We start from the raw sequence: 25135 nt of genomic DNA, 5'->3' as shown, positions 1-25135 counted from the left end.
TCTCCTTCATTGGATGTTTTCAAACAGAGGCTGGACAGCCATCTGTCAGGGATGCTGTAGCAGTTTCCTGCACTGAGCAGGGAGCTGGACTGTAAGACCTCCAAGCATGGGCACCCTCCCAGATTTATGGATGGATTGATGCAGATCACCAGCAACTTTTATTTATAAATATATTTGTGTAGTAATGAGCCTCCCCTCCCTCTAAAGAGTTAACTGGAAGTGAACCCTTGTCTTGACGGACAGGCTGGTGAACTCCAGGGCTCAGCCAATCAACACCCCAGGTGGGTGGGACCTAGAGAGCTGTTGCCAGGTAGAAGGGAGTTCTTTGTTAGAGAAGCTAGGCTGGAGGTGGACAGGAGGACATGTGGCCATGGAGACTGGCTGCAGGAGAAAAACTCTGCAGATCCTTGAAAGACAGGAGGGCAGGAAGACTGAATTCTCATGAGTTTGGTGAGTTCAAGCCGAGGAGCCAGGGCTTTGGCTACAGGAAGATTAATTTAAGGAAAAGTTTGTTTAGTCAGACTTTGCGTTAGAAGTTATATTTCTTTGGTGTGTGTGCTTTTGCAAATTCCTGATACTGTTCTATTATTGTTTAACTGTAACGTAATTAAAATAAGAAACACTAGCCTATGCCCACCTTACCGAGGGCATTGCAAAAGACCCTATAAACATTTAAGCGTGCCTAAGACAACCTATTTTTGTAACCTACTAAGTATTTTTGAGTGTATTTAAAGCTGAGAAAGCCTCAAATGGAAGCAGTCTGTAGTAGATGATAAAACTATTTTTTTTAGTTCTTGAGTTGGTTTTTAACTTAGAAAAGGGGGGACGTGAAGTGGGGGGGGTTCTCTGGTGTAAACTCAACCTCAAATGGTCAGAAGCTATCAGTTTTCTCACCATGTATAGGCTTGCACATGGAAGATTTTTGTCCAAGAGCCAAATTAAGAGATTCCCCCTCCCCCGCCTGAGTTTCTGTAGACAAGAGGGGTGGTGGCGGCAGCATTTTGACCCTCCGATAATACAGAATTGTTTTAGGAGAAGACTATCCAGGCAGCTCAGCAGGGATGATTCAGCATTTCTTTCCCTCACGTGAGCTTGCTCTGAGAAAAAGGCTGTAATCCGCTATATAAATTATATATATATATATATATATATGAAAAAATATGGAAAAATTCCTGCAGACATCCATGTTCAAGGTCCCTTCCAACTTTAAAATTCTATAATACTATGCCTATTACCACAGAATAATCCAAGGAGCTACGTCTGCACAACTTCAGTACATAAGTTGTGAGTATGCATGTTTGTGTGTGCAACACACAACCGTTATATAACCGTTAATAACACATCTGTTATTTAAAAGTTGTCATTTCACAAGGGTGTTTTTCACACAGGGCTTTTAGCTCACATCTCTCCCAGAATTGAGGGTGTGCATTCACATACCGGCCAGATTTACCCTGAAGTCCCTGCGAACTATCAAGGAGTACTTTACACACAATTTCATTTTTTCTTTGTGCATTAGAGTGCAGCCTGATTTATATCCAAGGTAAAAAATAATAATCAATTTTTTGTGTCAGTTTTTTGGGGCAACTCCGAACTCGCAGTAAAGCCTTGCAGTAAACTCATGGTAAAGCCTGCTGTGTGAAAAACGCCAAGGTATTACTTGTATAGTACTTAATGTCCTTCTAAATTGTACCTCATCTACAATTAGGTGTTTGGTAGGTACTGACAGAAGGTGGCCACAGGAATATCTTCTGTCCTGTCAATTGGCTTTGTAAAGATTAAGCTTCTTGGTTATTGATATTACTTCTGATCGATGCTATTATTGGGAATAAGAAGATCAGAAGAAAATTTTATTAAGCTATTATAACCTGCCTTTGCAGTTTCTTCAAGGGAGTTTGAATGGTTTTTTTGTTCAGTGCCATATTGGCAGTCATGATGACTGATTGGCTTTCGAAGGAGGCTCTGTCAGAAAATCAGTGGATGACTAAAGTTTGGGCCCTGGTTTTTAAGGGGGAAAGTCACTTGTCAAAAAGTCTCTGGGGAAGTGGGAAACCACTGAAATTAAGCTACCTGGTTCTCTTTAACATTTGAAGGTCCTGAAAGTACACATGTGAAGAAACCAGTTAGGTTCTGTTTCTTCAGTTTATATTGAAGATTTTGATTGTTATGCATGTCATTGATTTTATAACTGGCACCCCAATTTTAGAATTTGTGATGTACTGTTGATTCCATGTTATGATTGCTTGTCTTTGCTCTATTTAGGTAAAGTGTGCCGTCGAGTCGGTGTCGACTCCTGGCGACCACAGAGCCCTGTGGTTTTTCTTTGGTAGAATACAGGAGGGGTTTACCATTGCCATCTCCTGCACAGTATGAGATGATGCCTTTCAGCACCTTCCTATATCGCTGCTGCCCGATATAGGTGTTTCCCATAGTCTGGGAAACATACCAGCGGGGATTTGAACTAGCTATTTTGTAACACTTGCAAACTCTAATAAAAAGCGGGGGCTGGGAGAGGGAAGCTGTGATCCCTGCTTCAGAGACCAAACATATCCATCCACTGAGGCCCCCATGTTATTTTGAGTAGATGACACAGCCTTGTTATTGCAGCCTCCCAGAAGCCCCAGAGGTTAATAAATGCATTTGCATTAAAAAGCAAGAAGTGATGTAAACAAGATAAAACAAAAACAAAGCTAATGGCTTTTATTTTTCTGAGGGGGGAAGAAGTGATAGTGATACAAGGCAGTGGCTTCTTGAGAAGGAAGAACAATTGGGCTGATCAGTTTGTTCTCTCTTTGTGGGCACTTTCCCCCCAACCAATTAAGGCTGAAATAAGCCAGCCAAACAGAGAGGCCCATAATCCTCTAGAGATCAAACGAGATTCATCTATAAATCAGGAAGTACGCAAATGAAGAGAGTGGCCCATTAAACTGCATATGAACATCTTTCAATTTTAGAACATTTTTCCAGGGTATATTCTGTGGTGCTGATATGACTGGTCTGGAAGGTATGTGTAGTGAATAAAATAAAATGTGGTAGAATAATAAGATCCATAGAGTTCTGGACCAAACTGGAAGGGACGAAAAAGCATTTATTTATTTGTTCTATACACATGCCACCTTTATACCATAATCATGGCACTCAAGCAGTGGTCTCTCTAATTTTGTTCATCTCTGTGCAGAATGAGTTTTGTTCAGTATCAAGGCCCTGTGTGTGCAGATGCATTCAGAGTGGGGCCTTCCTAATTCAACCTGAGCGGGATCTAAAATTAACTGAACGGACATCAGAAAACTTGTGAGCGCGTGCATGTGCGCACACCTTAGAGGGAACAGTGCACTCAAGCCTGTTCATAATTTTTAAACAAATGTATTCCAAACTTCTATCCCAAAGATGGGCCAGCTATATACCAGCCCTGCCACAGGTCAACCAACATTATCTGGATTCCAGTGTACCACAATTCAACAACAAGTGCATTGTATAATGGGGCAAGCAGTGCAAAAAGGTCTAGATGATTTAAGCAAGTGAGATTGCCACAAGGCTCATGTTCATAGGGAGAGCAAGAAACAAAATGCTCCCGAAAGTTACTAGCTAATGTGACCTGGTGGAAAATTTCTTCCTATTTCCAAACGTGGTGATTAGCAAGAACCTGGGCATGAACAAAAGCGAGAAATATGGAGTGCCAAGTCTACAACACAATTAGATAATATATTCAGTTTATTACTTTAATAAACATGACAATCATTGTTTTGATATATAATTGCAGTTTGTTGAAGATTTCAAAATCTTGTTACACAACCGCAAATTAATTACACATTGCAATCTGCTCTTGAAGATGTTTACTAAAGCATTTCTGTGTGGTCACTAGCTAAAAAAGGCTTCCTATTCTCAACTCAACCTGGGCAGCAGACTAGATTCTCAATCTACCTCCTTCTCTTGTTGACTTAAGCCTACTCAGACACTAAGGTAGTTCTCACAAGGAGCCCTACTTGGGTAGGGGAACTGAAGCCTATGCCAGGTAGGGCTGGTTGTGAGAACAGCCAGGATCATCCCCAATCTTGGTGTCCCTCCACTGGGTAGCCTGGGTTTTAAATCTGGGCTAAAGGTAAGGTAGGAGGATGTGCATGTGCCTCCTACCTCACCACCCAGTTGTGTGGAAGCCGGGCTGCCAGCAGCCCCAGCTTCCATAGAGCCAGGGGGAAGGAGCAGCCCAGCAGTGGGGAATTCCCCAATGTACTGTGCTCCTTGGGTAGTGCAGTGTGGGATACAGGAGGATGCCCCCTGCCACTCTGGAATCACTCGTGCACCGACCATGTGGGTGCACATAGTGGTGGAGCCTGGGAGTGGCAAGGATCATGTGGGGGAAGGCAGGTAGTGTTCTGCCTTCCCCACAGGCCTCCCCAGCCCTGGTGCGAATGGTCGTGTGAATGACTTCATTATGTTGTACCTGTGTTAAGATGTCTGTACACACAGGGCCGTCTCTAGGGGGGTGCGGGGCTGGGGGCAAATCAGCATGTGCGGGGCCTCCTTAACATTTCATATCATTACAGAATCATACTGATTGATGACATACAGTGGAGAGCGTATGAGTGAGGTTTTTGGACATGTCCAGCCAGCTTGGACATATAATGCATTTCTAAAGAAATAGAAATAAAAAACACAACACATGCTTCACAATTCTTAGACCTTCTGGGTTACAAATCAACTTGAGTATAGTGCATTGATAAATGAATGAATAAATGAATGAATAATATTGTTTGTTACAGAAGCTTTTGTAATTTTCTGCCATGAAACAAACCACTTATAGGACTTTTTGGATGGGTTTTTTTTTTAAACCAACAATTTGTCCAATCCACTTCAATTAAAATATACATATTCCTCCCACCCTGTCCTACATCTCTGTTCAATATCAAAGCCCTATGCCAAGTCATTCAAGGACAGGTGATCCAAAGGCTGGGGCAGAAAGGGGGCGTTTTACTCTTTTTCATGAAGGCAAAGGGCAGATTCTTCCATATGAGGGTGGAATGATGGTCTAAGGCAGGGTGTTCAGTTCCAGACATTTTTGAAATTTTCTGCTATGAAGTAAGCCTCTTATAGGACTTTTTGGGTGGAATTTTTTTTAAATTAAAGAGAAAAAAATTAAAAACCAAAAATTTGTCCAATCCACTTCAATTTAAATATACACATTCCTCCCACCCTGCCCTACATCTCTGCTCAGTACCAAACCCTATGGCAAGCCAATCCCTAAATATTCAAGTGGCGGGGGTGGGTGGGAGATAACCACAAAAAGGAAATGACGTCATACCTCCATTACTAGAACGCAAGTGGAGGAGAACTCGGTTCAAATCCGACAGGATGCAGCATGTGACCTATTTGAAGACTTATGCGATAGTGGTGCATGCAGCGAAAAAGATATTTTAGTCTGCACGCATTGCGACTGCAGGGTTGTGCTCAGTGGAGCTATCCCGGGTTGTGAGGAGTTTAATCTCTGCTCCTTCTACTTCAAATCAGTCCCCGGGGTTGTTCTGCTATGACACTTTTAATGGGCTCTTTGCAAACAAAATCTCATTTATTTGGGCCGACTTGGACTCCACTATTTCTGCAAGGTCTATGGAGGAGGTGTCCAATCCTTCTTGCAGTATTAGGTTGGATCGTTTTCAATCTGTGACTCCTGAGGATGTGGATAAGCTGCTTCGGGCGGTGCGGCCTACCACCTGTTCTCTGGATCCTTGCTTGACTTGACTGCTTCTATCTAGCAGGAAGATTGTTGGAGGTGGCCTAGTTAATATCATAAATGCATTGCTGAGGGAGGGTATGGTGCCTCCTTGTCTAAAGGAGGCAATGGTTAGACTGCTCTTTAAGAAGCCTTCCCTGGATAACTTAACAATGGATAGTTACAGGCCAATCTCCAATCTCCCTTGGTTGGGCAAGGTGATTGAGAGGGTGGTGGCCTACCAGCTCCAGGCAGTTTGGGAGGAAACTGATTATTTAGACCCATTTCAAACTGGCTTTAGAGTTGGCTATGGGGTTGAGACAGCCTTCGTCAGCCTGTTGGATGACCTTTACCGTGGAACTGACAGAGGGAGTGTGACTCTGCCGGTTCTTCTGGATCTCTCAGTGGCATTTGATACCATCGACCATGGTATCCTTCTGGATCGCCTGGGGGAGTTTGGGATAGGGGGAACTGCTTTGCAGTGATTTGCTCCTATCTCTCAGGTAGATTCCAGATGGTGCAGCTTGGTGACAGTTGCTCCTCAAAACAGAAGCTGTTATATGGAGTCCCTCAGGGCTCCATTCTATCACCAATGCTTTTCAATATCTACATGAAACCACTGGGTGAGGTCATCGGGGGGTTTGATGCTGGGTATTATCAGTATGCTGATGACACCCAAATCTACTTCTCCCTTGCTTCTTCAGGAAATGGCACTGTCGTAAATCTGTTAGCTCGGCTCACCCAACAGGATTTACAACCCCTTTCAGCACTCCCCCTGTGAGTTAACAGAAAGCAGCAGTGAAGCTACACAAAGGAAAATAAAAAGTCTCACAAAGAAAATAGTAAATGAATAAAGTCCCCCTGAACTGAACTAGGGACCCCCCCTCTAACAATAACTGAGTAATAACTGAAAAGAAAACACAGAGCGAAGAACGAAAGAGCGAAGGACACCAGAAACAACGAATTAACAGAACAAAGCAGGAAAGCATAAACAAGGGCAAACTGGATTTAGAAAAGTTAGGAATTCAGAATAGCACACGGACTGCGGTCAGCAACGTTGCTAACAGCATCTGAGCAATTGACAGACTGCTAAATATATATGGTTCAAGACAACCAGCAGCCAATCAGGCTTCCCTGAGTCAGCACTTCTGCTTCCTCTCTTCTTATCTCCTGCGCGTGCGTGACTCCCACTGAGCTTGCCTCTTGAGACGTCTTCTCAAGACAGGTGAAATCCCAGACTCCTCCTCATCAGAAATCATGTCTGGCAGCTGTTCCAAATCCTCAGCTCCAGAGTCTAGTCTCCCTGCCAAATCCTGTTGCTGTGCCTCTGAGCCCTCACTAGCAGGCGAATCCTCCTGCTCTGACTCTTCTGAGTCAGAAGTCTGAGCCATGACAGGCACTCATTCTCTAAATGCCTGCCTAAAGGCAGTAGGCAGTAATGGGCTGGATGAGGGATAACAAATTGAAGCTAAATCCAAGCAAGACGGAGGTGCTGATTGTGGGGGCTCAGAATCTGAGGGGTGAGTTAGATCTCCCTGTGCTGGATGGGGTTACACTCTCCCAGAAGGAGCAGGTGCACAGCTTGGGAGTACTCCTGGACCCTGGCCTCATCCTGGTATCTCAGGTGGAGACCATGGCATCCATTCCTTGAAGAGGATGACCTCAAAACAGTGGTGAATCAGCTGGTAACCTCCAGGCTTGACTATTGCAATGTGCTCTACGTGGGGCTGCCTTTGTACATAGTTCAGAAACTTCAGTTAGTTCAAGATGTGGCAGGCAGATTGGTCTCTGGGGCAACCCGGAGAGCCCATATGATGCCTGTCTTGAAACAGTTACAGTGGCTGCTGATACGTTTCTGGACAAAATACAAAGTGCTGGTTATTACCTTTAAAGCCCTGAATGGCTTATGTCCAAGTTATCTTAGAGAGCTCCTTCTTCTGCATGATCCCCACTATACATTAAGGTCATCGGAGGACGTCCGTCTCCAGTTACCGCCGGTTCAACTGGTGGCGACTTGGAACCGGGCCTTCTCTGTAGCTGTTCCTGGGCTATGGACTGCCTTCCCAGCAGAAATCTGTAATTTGAGTTCATTACTGTCTTTCAGGAGAGCCCTTAAAACTGAGGCCAAACCGAGCTGTTTGGCCTGGCCTTTCACGGTTTTTAAACTGCTGTAAATTGTTTTAATGTTTGCCCTGATTTTCCAAGGTTTTTAGCTGCTTGAATGTTTAATTGGTCTTATTCTGTTTTTATAGTTTTGATTTTAATTGTTAACTGGTTTTAATTGTTTTTATTTTGTTGTAAACCACCCTAAGCCATTTTTGGAAGGGCAGTATATAAATTGAATGAATGAATGAAATTACTAAGGCTGGGCAGGGCTGGGCAGAAGGTCTGCAGAGAGCTCTGGTGCTAGACACTCTCTGCCTGCCCGCCCGCTTCTTTCCTGAGCTTCAGGCTTCAGGGAGGCCTGCATGGAGGCCTCTCTGGAAGCCCCAACCACCCACTGAACAGCTGAGAGGCGGGGAGAGATGGAGCTCTAGCAGTTTGCCTGGGAGCCTTTCAAGCTGCACACAGACACAAAAGATCGGCTCCGGCTGGGCTGCGGGGGAAGATAAGTGGCTGGGACTGGTAGAGAGAGGAGGGAAGGCTGCACTGCAGTGTGCCCGGAGTGGGGCCTGTGCCAGCGAGGGCTCAGGGCAATTGCCCCGGTCACCCTGCCCTAAGGACGGCCTTGTGTACACATGCTTTTGTTGAATGGCTGTAACTGCATTCATTTTAAAAGTGAACTGGGTACAGGAACCTCAAATGCATGGTACAGATAAGAAGTGTATTGCTGTACCAGTGTTCAACATAGCATGTGAAGAATTGCACCTGCGTACAGATCTGTATCTATGTATACTGTACACATATGGTATGAGTGCTGAACATAAGGTGTGAATAGTACTATAGAGAAGAGTGTGGCTTAGGAAGGAAAGAGTGTAGAATTTGTTTCCTAGTCCAGCCCAAGACCAGCTCTTTTCTCCCATCATCTCCTACCTACAGACCAAAGAGTGACAGATTGCACTCAGAATATGGACCCAGGGATACCATCTAGTTGCTGCCTTAACAGATCCCTGTTCTTGACAGATGCCTGCTCAACTGTTCCCTGAAAACCCCAATAGGACAAGATTCTACAGCCTCCATATGTGGCTTACATTTTATTGCTCAGCGGCTCGTACTGCTGAGAGGTTTCCTGCAGTGTTTAACTAAATTTTTCCTACTACTAAAACCTATGGCATCTTATCCTATCTTCAGCGGATCTTATGAGCAATTCCTGATTCCTTCTGACACATCTTTAAATAATGTCCCCTCACTCCTTAATTTTCTTTTCACTAGGCTAAATATATCCAGTGCCTTCAGCCCTTTCCTCATACAATTTGCCTTCCAAAACATTTACTATCCTCATAGTCATAGTCGTAGTCATAGTCATAACTTTCATCTGAATTATTTCTAATTTCTGTGTCACACAGATGCCACGGCCCCCAATAAGGCTGGTAGGCATCACAGCATCCATCATATTCCACTACTGTTGCTAGCACTTGATGGGAGTGTATGCATAACCCAAGACTACAGCAGTTATTGCCAACTGATACAGGTACTAAGATGTTTAGGGCATTTCCGTCCCCTAAGGTGGCTTCCTGTCCCTAGGTGCAAGTGAGCAGCATACTTGGACATTTACAATTGGTGTTATATCAAAACACTTTTGCTTAGTCTTCCATTAAGGTTTGTCTTCCTGTGCAGCCATGATTTCATGTACCCCAAACCATGCCTTTGGTTCCTTGCCCTACCAGGCGCTGCTGTGTTGGCTACATAAATCACCCCTGTTGGTCTGTGGATTTCTCTGATCTCAGCTGCTCCTATCTGATAAAGCCTGCAATTCTCCCTTTCCTGAGCTAGATGACCCTTCCTTGATTCTTAAACCCATTCGTTTTCTGTTGTCAGGCAGCTACTTATTCTTTCTGGGACTTCTGTCTTTCTTATTCCCCCCACCCCCCACTAAGCCTACAAATGCAAAGGTACCTAGAAACCTTTGTTTCAAATGAATCATGGGAATACCACAAGTGTCTTTCCAAAGCCTTATCTGCTAACAGAGCAAAGAAGCACCTTTTAAAAGTGGCGATTCTCTTTATTTAGCAGGGGGAAGAGCAACTGTCCCTATTCATCTCCAGCACAGCAACCCTCCAGTGGTGTCTATCTTATGTTTCTGGTGTTTATATTTCTTTTTTAGATTGTCAGCCTTTTGGGGACAGAGAGCCATTTCATTTCATTTCATTTCATTTCATTTCATTTCTCTATCTATCTATCTATCCATCCTATCTAAACTGCTTTGGGAACTTTTGTTGAAAAGCGGTATATACATGTTAGTCTTATTCATATATTCATTATCTTGTGAGATTATTAGGACACCAAGAGGTTCTGTTAGGCATGGGACCAAAGCGGGCAAGTCCATCTTTCTTTCTAGAGAGATGTAATTCCTTCAACCAATTAAAAAAGAGGGTCTAGCAAGGTCCCAGTGATACTCTAGGGAAAAATAACTCCTCTGCTTTTGTCCTACATCTTATTTGTCCTTGGCTGCTTAATAGTGTGCTTAGAGCTATGTTAGATTTCAGCTTGATACTCTGACCTAGCCTGGTTGATCCCAATAATGGGCTTTTGGACTAATGGAACTGAATATCTAGCTTTCAAGCATTGTTTTGCAATATACGATCTCTGAATTGAGATGTGTCAGCTAGCTATGGCCTTTTCTGTTTAATTCAAACTACTGTTTAATTTATGTTTACTTAATTCCATCCACTACTTATAATTTTTTTAATAAGAAAGTTATTTGGTTAGAATATCTTCAAAATTACTCATTAGATCTACCATTACTGTGATTTATTAAATATATGCGTTCAGAGAGGGGGAAGGTTGAACTGCCCTGAACTAGAAGTTTAGAAAGGCTGCTGAAGCTCAGCCCCAAGATTAATTTATCCAGCCAGGTATCTGTACCCACCTGCAAAGTTGCTCCCAAAAACTGACACAAAAAGTGGATTTTTTTTTTACCCTGGCTGTAAATTGGGCTGCACTCTAACACGCAATGAAAAACCCATGTTGTGTCTGAAGTGCTCCCCGATAGCTTGCAGAGAATTTGGGGTAAATCTGGCTGATATGTGCATGCCCTCCATTCCAGAGGAGATGCGAGCTAAAAGCCTTGTGTGAAAAGCACCCTGGAGTTAGACAATGGTAAAATGGTGGCACTTATCCCACTTGGGATAAGCCCAAGTAAAATGGTGACACTTATCCCACTTGAAGCAGCAGCATAAAATCTGATGAGTTTAGCCTGGCTTTGGTTCAACTTTTCACAGCCAGATGTGCTGGAGCAAAAGGAGAGTAAGCAATTCTCTTTGAATAGCACTATTTGTGACAAGCACATGTCCACAACCACTGCCTTCAGTAGCCTCGTGGCAATCTGTGCAATATGTAGAGTGTGGAATCCAAGGGAAAGAGTTGTGGTATGCAAGGGCAAGGCAGTGGAATGCAATCAGGAATATTAATAGTTTAATGCAATAGATATTTTGTTCACAGAGGCAAGTGCAGGCTGCTTTTCAGTGCTCTTGCTGCTGGCTGTTTTGTTAGCCCTGCCTCTACTCCAGGACTGGAATACAAGTACCTAAAGCCCCATTTAAAAGGTGGCCTGGCTCAAGGAACGGATTAACCAAAAACACCACATAGAGCAATACTTCCCTTAATTTGGAGACAAATACAACCTGTGCTATTCTCATAGTATTGGTGGCATGTGGGCGTCAAAGGGAATTTGTGTATAAGATTGAGAACTCACCATCTTCTGAGCACCCCATGGTAGTGTTTGCTACACTGATTCTTCCCAACTCTCACCATGAGCTTCCTAGTTATGCTTAAAAAAACACACACACTACCCGAAGAGTGTAATCAAGACTTAAACACATCACAACCTCCATGTCCTATGTACTCATTAGATTAATGGCTGATGGGAAAATTACCACGAGCATGGGCATACACTGGCTAACATTAAGGCAAAGGAAGCCCAACAGTTTTCCCCTCCAAAGAAAATAAGTGACATTGTCACACTCCTAGATAATATGATGGTGAAGGCTTCAGATTAGCCCCTGGTGTTTGGAATTTGGAAGCTGTCACCAACAGGGAAAGTATTTAAGACAGATTAAAAACCACAGACTTCAAACTGCTCTGACAAAGCTGCCTTTACAAATCACAGCAAGGAGGATCGGAAGGGCTGATAGGCAGGGATTTCACGGATAAGAAGACCAAACCCCTGTTTGTGAATAGGGCACTGAAGAGTCACCTCTTTCTTGGAGGGTTTGTCAGCTTTGCTGTGAAATAAAGAAAAATTCACTGTAACAGAACAGGAGGAGGAAAAAAACAATCTTTCCCGAAAGCTGCTAGGCTGCTCTCTCCCAAAATGAGGTGCAATTAGTGCAGAGGAGAGCATGCTGGGTTTGGAGGTGGGAAAATCAGGTGTTTTGTGCGCTGTCATGAATTTCAGAGTGGCCGTGAGTCAATCACTTGCAAATCTGGGGAATTTTGATGTGACTACATTGTCCACTGTTAGCAATATAGGAAGCCACCGTACACCATTGCTCCTTCTAGCTTAGTATTGTCTGACCAGTAGTAGTGGCTCACACTGACTGGCTCACCAAGGTTTCAGGCAGGAGTCTCTTCCAGTCCTACCTAAAGATGCCAGGGAGCAATCCTGAAACCTTCTGCATGCAAAGCAGTTGCTCTTCTATTAAGCTACACATGAATCCCTTAAGGGAAATATTTTACAGCACTCACATCCATCCGAATGAAAACCAAGGCAGACCCTGCTTAGCAAAGAGGACAATGTATGCTCACTACCACAAGACCAGCAGCAATCGTCCACTGTTGCTCAACCAATGCAGAAAAATAGGCTCCTTGACTACAAGAACCCACCAAGAAAACTGTAGATGAGAAGAAATCAGAAAGTCATCTCATTCAGTCCTTACACTGAGACTGGATCCTCCATATTCTAGGATGTAATATGACACCATTCCAAATACTAAGAGAATAGGGGCTCAGACTATGCCATGGCAAAAGTTAATGCAGGACAAGAAATAAGTTCCAAAACCCTGCAAATGTTCATATTTTCAGAGAGATAATAGACAAGAGTCTAGATCTGTGGCTGCCATATGTATGAGAGAAAGCTTATCCTTTAACTGGCGACTCCACTGGATGTTATTTTACAAAGTTGAAGAACCAAATATAGCAATGACTTCCCAAACAGGGAAGTAGCGTGAGAATGTTCCTTAGGACAAATAGGGGAGGGCTTCCTTGTACTGAGAGTGAGAGTTCCTTCTTCTCTTCAACACACTGTATGTTTGAAGAGTCTGGTTCTAACACTAGACAGATTGTTGTGTGGAAGGGAGATGGTTCTTTCTTCCTGGCAAAGGACACACTGTGTAGGTAGGAACTGCTGGCTCTGAGGTTGCTGAGTTGCTAGCTGCACCATAGCAGGAGCTTCGGGCAATACCTATACTGTTGCCCTCAAAGATTACCACTGTCTGCCTCTTCCTTGGGCACCCACCCAACAAACAGGGAGTGGACAGAAGAACAAGAAAGTGCAAGACATGCAGAAGGAAAGAGAAAAGAACACGGAAACTTACAGGAAAGACTTCATATCCAAGCCTCGGTTCCGAATCTGCCCCACCATGTGGTCCCAGCTGCCAGGGTTGGAGCGGCTACGGCCACCAGCGGTCCTGTTCTTGGAGCCAGCAGAGATCCCTTGCCGTGACTGCCCACTCCGACAGCCCCGGGGGTTGCCAGTGGTGGAGGAGCTGACATGGGACTGCAGGTGACCCAGACTTTGGCTGGTGGTGGGCTGGTTGTGATTAGGTTTCTGGTGCTGGCTGAGTGGCTGTTGGAGGCTCTGCTGGCGCATCAGGGTTCGCGGGCGCTGGCATTTCGGGTCTCCTGCTGAGGTGGGGATATACTCAAGGGTAGTGGCTGTGGACATGGTGGAATCCTCAAAACTTAGGGAAGTGAAGGGCGAGGGAAAGGAGAAAAAGGAGAAGAAGGTGAACGGGCAAAATTGAAGGCAGGAAAAGCAGAGAGTTAGAGAGATGATGCCCCAACAGAGAACTCTCTCTGCCAGGCACCTTTGGAAGCACCAGGCCATCCTTTGGGGCCTCAGCCCCACCTCGGCTTCTTCAGCAGCATAGAGCCCCTGCCTCATGGCCATCTTGCTGGCCTTCCTTGCCCGGCAGATGCTCTCCAGTCCTTGGGATTCCGTGTGCACTCGCCTGTGAGATCCAGAGAGCGAGCTGTGTCTCTTGCTCCTTCCCCTTCATTTATAAGGAGGCTCAGAACGCCAACCTTCAATTCAGAACTAATTAGGCTGCTTTGTGATGCTGAATTCCCCTGGTGCCTGTGCTGCTGCCTGTGACATGTGGCATGCCCAGCAACCAATTTCTCCATTGCTGTATAGGAATAAATGAACTTCACAGGAGTGATGGTGGGATTGGGGACTCTCATGTCCTAGGAATGGTGTCATGGACACTGATGGCCAAGCCAGTGGCATGCTCCAGGGCTCAGGTGTTTCCCCCCCCCCCCTCCAGTGAGGCCATAGCAGCTTCCTACTCCCTTCATGAGTTCAGCTGGCATTGTCCTCCAGAGCAGACAATTACGTTGAATAGTTTTGCCACCATGTTTATGCTTGGGTTCCTGTGCCTCTAACAGCTGCTGAACAATCAGGAGTGCAACAGCTGTAGCTTTTTCTGCCACCGTGCACAGGGAAAGCTGTTGCATTTCTGCCTGACAGGCAACTTTTAAAGGCACTGCCCCGTCTCCATGAAAAGGTAGCTGCTCTAACATGGAAGCACTTGTACAGATTATGGCAGCAGTGTCAGTCCTGGAGTCTGTGAGGCCAGGCAGGCCCAGATGGCCTCTCAGTCTTTATGTTCCTAGAAGCCGCTCTATCTCCTTCCCTCACAAGGAAATATTCAGTGAAATTTGGGGAGTGGCTTGAGGGAGGAACTAGATGGCAGACCCGTGTCTCTAAATGTGGGTCACTGCCAAAGAGCTATAACATGAGCCCTATTCAGACAATGGCTGTTCACATGACCAGCCCTATGCGGGTAGGACAGGGCTACCTCAGGTAAGGTTGGTCGTGTGAAGTGTTGGGGTCACTCCTGATCCTGCTACTTCCCACCTAGGTAGCTCTGCTTCTAAATCCAGGCTTATAGTGAGGTAGGAAGACAAAGGCGTGCCTCCTACCTCATGTGCTGGTTGTGAGCATGATGGTGCTGCCAGGAGCTGCTCTCAGGTTGCCAGCAACCATCTTAATTAGAGAGCCAAGGGGGAAGGAGTGGCCCAAGAGCAGGAAGGTTTCACAATGCACCACACTGCCCACACAGTGCATTGTGGGATACCTGGTGGCCTGGCTTCCTTCTCCCCTACTCCCACTCGCTGTTGGCTCACCACAGCACTGGTCAGGTGGGCATGCGCACAGCAGAGTCCTGAAGAAGATTGCATCATCTCAATGAAGGCAGGTAGGATCCTGCCCTCCCACTTTGGTCATGTGAAGAACCTTAACACATTTTTGTGTGGATAACTGTACCTGGGTTCATTTTTAAAGGGAACCTGGGTACAGGCCCCTCAGATGCATGTAGACAGAGCAAGTGTACTGTACTGCAATACCTGTGTTCAACATAATGTGTGAAGAACTGAACCTGTGTAGAGATCTCCACCTGTGTACACTGTACATTCATTGTACAATATAATATAAAATTTTAGTAGTATATACTATAGTAATAGGATAATTTTTTAAATAATTAATAAATTAAAAATAAATAAATAATATATATATATATATATATATATATATATATATATATATATATATATATATAAATCTGAATAGGGCTTGTGTGTGTATGAGATTAATTTCAAGTAAAGAAGAGGTGGGTGGGAGGGAATACAGGAAATGCAGAACCTTTCCTCCATCTACTGCTTCTCCCCGACTGATCCCCTGCAGGCAATCTTTATCTTACCAAGTTTTAATTCTGGTCTCAGAACCCAGCTAGGAAAAGGGAAATTCAGGAAAAGGCTGTAGGGGGAAAGCAGGAGGAGGAGGAAGGGTTTGGTACCCCCTCTTGCCCACTGCATCTCCACTTGAAATTGTCTCCTCACTATATAGCTCTTTAGCGTGACTTGTGTGGGAAGTCACAGGTCTGCTGCTATCACACCTAGTTCTGCTCTTGGGAACACATCATAATGAGGATGAGGGAAAGCCTGAACACAAGCTTTCCTCTGTCCTCCTGAGAGTGATGAGTGATTCAACAGTTTGTCTCTTGAAGCAAGTGCCACTGGCTGAGATGTGGCTTATGCCTCAGTCGGTGACATCCTCAGCTTCCGAATACCTGTGCATCTCCACAGATTTAGAGGAGCCTCTCTTGTTACAGGCCTCTTAATATTTTATTCTTTGGGTGATTTCATATGTCACAGAGAGGCAACTATGTGTTTGTGACTGAGTCTAGACGCATCAGGGAACTGCACTTGTATGATACCCATGTCTGTGAATGTCTTTGGAGTGCACCATGTGATATCTGAAGTGGCCATGAGAGGCTAACTTCATGTTACACACAAGTACACATATCAGAACCCCAATGCTGTTTGCTTTGTTTAGAACAGCCACTTCAGATGGGGCAACTGAGTGTGGAACAGCAGCATGGGGTGGAAGGGGAACTACATTGGAAACCCCATGAGAAAGGAGAAAGTCTCTTGAACTTTGGAATAGGGCTATGGCAGGCAGGGAGGGAGTTAAGCATGCTCCTCTTCCTGTCCCTTACCCACTGCCAATTGCCTCTTCTGAAGTGGCTCTTCTAATGGTACTGAGATTCTAATGCACACTTTTGTGTACCATGTATTGTTAGCCGCTTAGTTGAAAGTGGGGAGAATATATAGTGGTCGCACACCTCTACGTGGGAGAGACACTCTTACAGCTATACTCTGTAGCCTGTGGACAGTGAAGCACAGCACGGAACCTGTGGCTTGACAGACAATACAGAGGTGCAGATAGCTGTCAAAAGACATGACAGAGCCCCACAGCTAACCACACAGAGCAGGAGGCTGAACACACATTCAGAAACACAATGCAGAATATAGTCAACCATTCAGCCAAAGACATGAGAAGAACAGATATGGCTGATTGCATTGTCAGATGAAAAGGCCCATAGGAGGAAGCATGCAGGTAGTCACAAAAAGCATCCCAGGGGCCTGAGCTGTTCATAGCAAAATTCCACATGGAATCTAGTATGCAGTACAGGATTCAGATTCCTGAAAATATCAGCTCTCATTGATTTAGAAATTGATTATTGATCCTTATGTTTGTGGAATTATAATGAAATAATCACTGGCATTACTGGCAATCTTTTCCTTTCTTATGATTTCTAGTCATATTCCCATGTCTTCAAATTCTACGATCTCTCACTTACCTGACACCACATCTATTATCACCAGATTCTAAAATTTTGCAAAAACCCAAGTTCAAATCCAGTGTGTTAATTTGTGTACATTGTAGTGATCTGCACAACTTGTTTGGAGCACAGAATTTGCTCTCTTTTTCATTTTTATACCACTGATGAACAGCCCTGCCTTCAGTTAAAATCAAAACTGGATTTAGGGATTGGAAAGGAGTGTGTAAGGAGGGGATATGAGAGATGGATATATTTGGGTGTGCCCATGAAGACGATGGCTGACCATATGACTGGGTATCATCACACAGAGATGGGCAATCACTGAGGCAGACACATGAACATGTGACAGGTGTACAGTCGGGTCATCACCCACCAGTCTTATTGTTCTGCTTCTGCCCTTGCCCTGTTCCTTTCTCAGGACTGAGCTTTTGACAGCAGTCTCTCTAGAGCAGCCAGATGGGGCTGGTAGCCATAAATCACTCACGGTCCACTTTCATCATGATGCAGGAAGTGACTCCAACCTGGATCTCAAGTGCCCCAAGAAAGCTAGCACCTCAGCCAAAGGTTCTAGCATCCCAGGCTTGCTGTTGGTCTGGCCTGAAAGCCAGAGAGAATGCCTTCACCTCCACCAAAAGCAGCAAAACATGCTGATGATGCCAGGATGCAATGGCAAAGTTGTGTCTTTATGTATTTCAAAGAGAAGAGTAAAGAAGAGAGAGAGAGAGAGTGAGTGAGTGAGAGAGAGAGAGAGAGAAATAAAGGCAGAGCAAGATAGGAAGAGGAAGAGAAAGAGAGGAAGGGAATTGTGAAAACCTGTGTAAGCAAAGAGCCCCACACCTTTTCCTTCTGCTTTGGAAAATTATTCAGGTATCTGAATCCATCTAATACCAATGAGTCTGCTTGGATCACATCCGGAGTCCCTAAGCCCAACCCATGGGCTATCAGGCAGGAGGCAGAAATGGACCTTTCCCAGGCACAGCCTTCTCTGAATGTAGTGACCTCATTTCAGTTTTCTATCAAATCCTAAATTAGTCCTATTTTCAACCTCTCAATCATAGGAAACTAAAATTGGCTCCTCTAGGCTTGGAGCCAGCAGAATATATAAATTTCTATCAAGGGTAATTGCTGTGTGGGAAGCAGTCCCAGTGCTGTAGGGACTGTACCAGCCACACCTGGCACTCTAGTATCTGCTGGTACCTTATCCCACTTCCAGTTCCTATCACCATGCCATTGTGCAAGCAGACAGAATGGGCTATCTCAGCCAGACAGACAAAGCAAAATTAGTGGTCTATCACAGAAACACACATGCCAGGTACAGGGACAACCCACTCACAAGAATCTTCATTATGCGTGATATATGACAGATCAGATTACTCTATGGAAAGTTTCATTAAATCAAGAAATGCTTTGAAACTGGGACATATTCAAATGTCAGAGAAGTATGAATTGCATGCTTTCATTAACAGACTGAACAAATGCCACCAGTCCCAACTAGCTTTCACATTCTCCATACAGTAGTAACTGCTAGATAACATATGGACATCATTTTGTTTTATGTGGGACAGAGCCTCTAGGTCTGTGTAACTACTGTTTATGCAAGATATAATAAACTGGCCTGTTTTAGAGAGGGGTAGGCTGAGATTCTCAGATGTGCACTCTGGGCAAGGAAGGCTGTGAAGTGGCAAAAGAGTTAGAACGCATGCTCCTTGGGCTGGAGTTGGGGGTTAGGAGAAATCTTTAATCAACTTCTGTACAGTGGGAGGGCATAAAATTTTAGCACATGAGTTGCTCCAAGAGGGTACATTCAAATAACTTGTTCCAACTGATATTTCTATTCTACATAGCAATTTATAGAACAGTCCCCTCCAGTGTTCCTCTAATAGGGATTCCCACATGTTGTTGACTACAACTCCCAGAATCCCCAGCTGCAATAGATTTTGCTTGGGGATTCTGGGAGTTGTAGTCAACAACATCTGGGAATCCTTGTTAGAGGGAACACTGGTCCCCTCTGGTAGCGGTATATGACTCTTATCAATGTTGTAGAAAAAGAGATGATGAAAACCGGTCTCAGGGCTGTGAAGGACAATTGTACCTGGCAATGGGAAGACATACAGCTTGGAGATCTTTGATTTGACACTAAGATCACAGATGAGTGCCATATGGGTTGCGATTTTTTCATTTAACGAAGGTAGTGGTCTGCTGGATGAGGCCAGAAGATCGGGTCAGGGCAGGAACTGGCGGGTAGCCTATTGGCATAGCCAATAGTATGGGAGGAGCCAGAGTGTAACCTGGCCAAGTGTGAGCCTGTGTCAGTAACGACATATCTTTGTGACCTCAGACATTTACAGGCTTTTCGGTTCCCAATCCTGGCAGAATGTGGCTTTACTCACAGGGTTATTAAAATACAGAAGAGTTGGTAGCCCTTAGAAATACCTAAATACACTAATGTTATGTTAGCCTGTAATCCAAATAAGTGATATATTTGTGAGAGGAAAGCACATGTAGCTGGAGCTTTGCTATCACCAAAGCTTTGCTTTCGCCCACTGCCAAAGAAAGAGACAGACTGCATTTAGAAAGGAATGGTCACTAGTCTCTGCTGGTGGGAACTGCTGCGGCAGGTGAAATAGCAAGTCACACTTTTGCTGTGGTTGTCTCCTAAAGAGCCTACTCAGGGCTGGTTCAGAAACAGAAAATTCAGAACTGCGCAATGGAATGTGAGTATAATTCACACATGTAGCATATGCTGCTACAGCACATACCTGTGTATACTTGTAACTCTTTCATTCCTTGACATTTAGAAATCTACAGCATGGGAGAAAATCCTCCTAACTGGGAATTGGACTGCACTATTACAGAAGAGTGGTGTTATAGTCATGGGTGAAGACTCCGTGGGGAGTAGCAGTAGAGTCTGCAGGAAACGTCTTTGGTTGCAAGGTGAAGGGGAGCAATGGGTACACTTAATCAGAGTCTGGGCTCCCTGGACTACTCACTTTATTTTCCTCGCTGTTATCAGTCACTTTGTACATTTTCTAACACAATAACTTTTGCATGTCTTGAATTTTTGAACTAAACAAGTGTTCTTTAAAACTGCACCCCCCCCTTTTTTGTTTTGTTTTTTGGAACTGCACATTTTGGCTGAACTCAGAAGTAACATGAAATCAGAAGCTGGTGATCTTGCAGTTCAAATTTTAAACTGTAAATTGCACTGCAGACGTTTGCCCAACTGTGGTCTGTCAATCTTCAGTTCCAGGAGAAGGGAGCCCCTCATGGTTTCTCCATGAGGATCCAAGCAAGCTCCACAGCCAGACTGTGAGCAAAGAGTCAGCAAATCAGTGGAGTGGCTGCAATTGGCCATGATCTTGAAGGGGGCATGCTGAGCACGATCATGCGTTTTCGGAGCCTTTCCAGCATGGAAAGGGCATTTAAATCGCTTTAAATGCCACGCCATGCCAGTGCTTCTTCAGACAGAAAAGTCCTGCAACAAAATAGCCCCACACAAACATAAGATATGTGTGTGTGTGGGGTGTGTGTGTGTGTTGTCTTGGGGGGCACTATTTCCCTGTAACTCAGGAAAGGGGAAGGAAATGATGTGTTCCTCAAAGGGGATATGTGTATGAGGATCCTGGGGGATCTGTCCTGCTGTGACCGAGGACGCTGTTGCAAGGGATTACCCTGTTGAAGCAGTCCATGCAAAACAAACTACATTCCGGCTCCATTGACACCTTGCTGCTGGTGGGCTCGCCCTCTCATGAGAGGGCCAGGCTACTGGGGAGGACCATGGGGTTGAACGCCCTAGGTCTCCCGTCAGACTGCACGCTCATGAGTTGAGTTAACCCCCCACTTGTGTGGGGACCCACTCTTTCTGGTAAAAGATCAAACCTTTGCACTGAGAGTGACCTGACATTCTCATGAGAGAGCAGTCTGTGGGAGAAGGGGTTGTTTTTATCATAGCACATTATTAGCGATTCTGCTTGGCAATTCTCTCCCCTCCCCTCTAGTGGTTCTTCTCATGAGGGGATGTCCCCATGGCCTGGCACTCTCTTGAGCTAGCACAGTTCACCCTGAGTCAGCACCCATCATTATCACAGATGTCAAATTGCTCCTTTGACTGGAGCAGTGCTGACCCTGGTGACCGACCCTGCTCATGAGTAAGCCTAGGGACTGCAAGCCCCCTGGGCCCCCTTCCCCAGCCTTTCTGTGAACAAAGATGACTCAAGTATCCCTGCTGGGGGCTGCCTTTTAAACCTGACCAGGGGCACTCCCCCGCAATGTTCCCCTCTCAGTGCTGCGATGGGGTTCCCCGCTTATGGTGCCACTTGGCGTGTTTGTGCTTGTGAACATACATAATTGTCGCTTCCTTCTTGGGGAATGAAGCACTTAGTGCCTGTCCTGTCATCCCATCCCCTTTCCCTCCTGCTTGCCAGGTGGGGGAAGCAAAGGACAGAGTGGGAAGAGGGAATGCCCCTGTGAGACTGTGTCGCTTGACAGGCTGACAAGCTTGGGATGGGACATGGCAGCATCCCTGTTGCCTGGCAATTCTGTAGCTGCATAGATGACAGGAAGGGCGGGGCTGGTTCTTGGAGAGGCGGCCAGTAAGCAGTGCCGCAGCCATGGAGCCGCCATGATTGTGGGCAGGTCTGCACCGCTGTCTCTGTGATTGCTATTTCAAAACTGGCACAAAACTGGGATCGGACTTAACACTTCGGTGGCTTCAATTTGGCAGTGAACCTTACTGAAAACCAAAGGTTCAAATTGGTGTTTGTTGAGGCAAATGAGGAATGTTATGGAGTTCCAGCCTCTGCCCCATTTAACTCCGGTTTCATGTTATGTCTGAATTCAGCCCTTGTGTCTAGTTGTCCTTTTTTTAAAAAAGCCCTTGTGCCTACTACTTTCTTGGATCAGAGCACTGAAATGTGGACCTTTAAAAATACTGGCTGATATTCTGACTACATTACATGATGGGTGTCCTACTGAAATTAAGTAGTCTTCTAGAGTAACTCCTGAACTGTACTGTTTGGTAACTTAGTCTGGATGCCAGCCAGACTACTGTTTATAGTAGTAAGATTCTATACTGTTTATAGTGGTAAGATTCTAATGAAGTTCTTAAACAGAATTAGTGGTTTCCTTTCTTGACACTTGTATGTAAAAAAGCAACTGAAAATAGAAAATATATAAACTATCAGTATTGTTCAAGGAATATCAATACCTCTGCCTCAACTGATAAATGCCCAGATGATTACATAAAGGATTCTTCGTAAAAGGCAGATTTTACAATAGTGCTTAGAAAGTTTGGCTAATATTTATAGTTGCTACTGAGTCACAGAACTCAGCCTACTTTCTGCATCTGCAAGCATGCTATGCTGTCCAGAAGAGGATTAAAGGTAATATTTGTCTAAGCTTCAGGAAAAGCCACAAAAATGCTTTATATTTTGTATTTATCCAGACCACAAGGAGCTCTACTAGTTTTTATTTTAGTTCCAAAGTTGACATCAAATGTAATAGGATAGCTTCTTAGGTTTCAAGAATGGGATATCTGGCAGAATGAACAGAATACCAGCCATTTCCTTAGTTCGTAGCAGTTTTGAGAAGCTATACTGGAATTCTCATTTGGTAGAGTCAGGAGTGAGAGGAGGATTCAAAATAGAATTAGAAAACCTAATGAAAGGCAAGTCTGTGAACAGCCATTAGTCAAGCCAGTTATGGGGGTCTTTCTGCTCAGAACATCAGAAGCTTCTCTGATTTTTAAAAAATGGCTGGAATGAACCACACTCCAGAATCATACTTCTGAAGAGTTTGCTTCAGAATTGTCTTGGGCCTCACAGTGTGTTGACATCTGACTCATCTAGTAGTCTGCCCACTTTTGAATATTGCATGGTCAGCTGTACAGACCTTTAATGTGACCTAATATGGAAGCAAACTCTACTGTACTTATGAGCAGTCCTCTCAAACACTACAAGAAGAGCCAGACCTATCTCCTCCTGAGCCTCTAACCTCTGATCTCTCCTTTCTCTCTCCTCCCCCTTCCTTTTGTACACCTTCCCCTTTTATTTCTCTTCTTTTTTGAGACCCACAATTTGAAGACTGAGCCTTGAACAGGACATGTCAGTTACCTTACAACCCCAAGTGACAGCACTCCGAAAAAGTGTGAAGAGAGGAATATAGCCCTCTATCTCTGTCTTGAACAATGGAACTTTCCTCCTTGATTCCCAACACACAGCTGGCCTCTCCATCAGGGTGTCACATATACAACCTATAATTTCCTGTGCTCTGCCTGACTCCAGCACAAATATGGTAGCAGGGTTTGGATGTTTTCCATGCTCCTAGCTGCCATGCCTTCTGGGCCATGAGGCGGCGAGGCCAGGCCTGTGGTGTACGCTCACTCACTTGGATAGGCTGAGCTTCCCTGCTGCTAGGTGGCTCTGCACCGTTTGCCATCGGCCTCTCCCCGCCTTCCCAATGCTGGGCTCGCTCTGGGCAGACACGCTGCTCTTCATGCCGTCCTCTCGGAGCTGCTGCCTCTCCCCATGGCGTCCTTCTCGCTCCCCTGCCAACCCCGTGGTGGCCGATGCGGCCAACTTTGCACCTGACAGCAACGAGCCACTGGGGCATGTCAGGAAAAGCAGGTGGCAAGTTGCAGCGAGAAGGAGGTCACACACAGGGGAGGAAAAGAAAGAGGGAGAGAGAAAGAGAAAGACGGACAGACAAGGGACAGACAGACAGACAGAGAGAAAGAGAGACATCAGCACTGCAAAAGAAAGGGCCAAGGAAAGCCTTTGTCCCAGGAAAGACAGCAGGCAGCCCTGGCTTGGTTGTGAGGTTATGATGGCAGCCAAAGTTACTTAATTCCATAGACAACGAAGGGTTGAACAATGGATAAGACCGTTAGGAGAGGCACTGTGCAGGCGAAGGGAGAAAAAAGCCATGTTAGTGAGAGAGCTTACCACTACCATCACCATCACCACACAGTGCAGATGCAGAGAACACGCTTATAGGGTGACCAAAACGGGCAACCCCATCCTGTGCTGCAGAGAAGGGGGGTGAGGGGTAGGAGAGCCAAAGGAACCGGGGTACAGGAAGGGGAAGGTGCTGGCCTCTCTGAATGAGTTGCATAAGGTAGTGGTTCTCAACCCTCTTGGGGACAGCAAATGAGCCTGGGACTGGAGGCCAAACGCCTGGGCCCCTCTGAGACAACAGGATGGCAGCGACTTATGATCAAGCTCTAAGGCCTTGGTTGTGTCAGCCAGTGCCTGTCACTGCTTCCCTTCTGGTTGGTAGAAGCTGCCATGAACTTATTAGGCCTAAACCTATGCATGGAAGCCAGCTCGATGGTTGTGAGGACCAGCCCAAAGCTTAATAGACAGTGGTTTGATCGGGGTGCCAATGACCCCACAGGCAGAAGGTTCTCCATTTCATTGGGACCAAGATCTGAGCAAATGGGAGCAGCTAGGGAGCCCAATGTACTAGCCACACAAGCCTGAGGTACCAGTACCAGCACACTTGCCAGTTGTTGGAAACCACTGAATTAAAGTGTGGGGAGGGGGAGGAAGGGATGGCAGGAGGGGTTGCTCGTCTCCATGGCCACCTGTCCATGGGGGGGGAGGTGGAGTGTGTGTTTGGGGAGGTGGAATAGGGAGGGAAAGGAAGGTGAAGGGGAGAGCAGGAAGAGGAAGGCAGGAGGTAGGGTGTGCATATACTCACTATATATGATCAAATCAGGTAAAGAGAGACTCACTTGAGGGAAAGTCGCGGATCACCATATGGGGCGTAAGGTGATATGTTTAGTATAAACTCCTTGGGAGGGTAGGAGCTCCATTTCTGCTGCACTGTGTTGTCATTGTTATTCCAAAAGTCTCTGTCTAGATCACTAGATCAGCCGGTGATGAGGGGAGAAAAAAAAAAGGGAAATACAAGAGAGAGAATCTAAATT

The 25135-nt window shown here is 45.3% G+C and overlaps 1 protein-coding gene across 7 annotated transcripts in view; it reads right to left on the bottom strand.

Annotated features, from left to right (window-relative positions):
- The window catches only part of SYT7 (synaptotagmin 7), a 347105-nt gene that overhangs the window by 71722 nt on the left and 250248 nt on the right, over window positions 1–25135 (bottom strand). Inside the window, exons 5-7 of one of the 7 annotated variants that reach the window (XM_053283958.1) lie at window positions 24941–25072; window positions 23593–23808; window positions 13399–13764 (exon numbers count right to left, since the gene is read on the bottom strand). The exons of 1 other annotated variant lie outside the window; for it this stretch is intronic. In XM_053283958.1, coding sequence (XP_053139933.1) covers window positions 13399–13764; window positions 23593–23808; window positions 24941–25072 — 714 coding nt within the window. The remainder of the gene's footprint in view (window positions 1–13398; window positions 13765–23592; window positions 23809–24940; window positions 25073–25135) is intronic. 5 more of the 7 variants (XM_053283961.1, XM_053283959.1, XM_053283963.1 and 2 more) reach the window with 5 other exon arrangements.

Source organism: Hemicordylus capensis, chromosome 1 (genome assembly GCF_027244095.1).
Source record: "Hemicordylus capensis ecotype Gifberg chromosome 1, rHemCap1.1.pri, whole genome shotgun sequence".
NCBI lineage: Eukaryota > Metazoa > Chordata > Lepidosauria > Squamata > Cordylidae > Hemicordylus > Hemicordylus capensis.
This window is presented reverse-complemented; position numbering and strand designations above follow the sequence as displayed.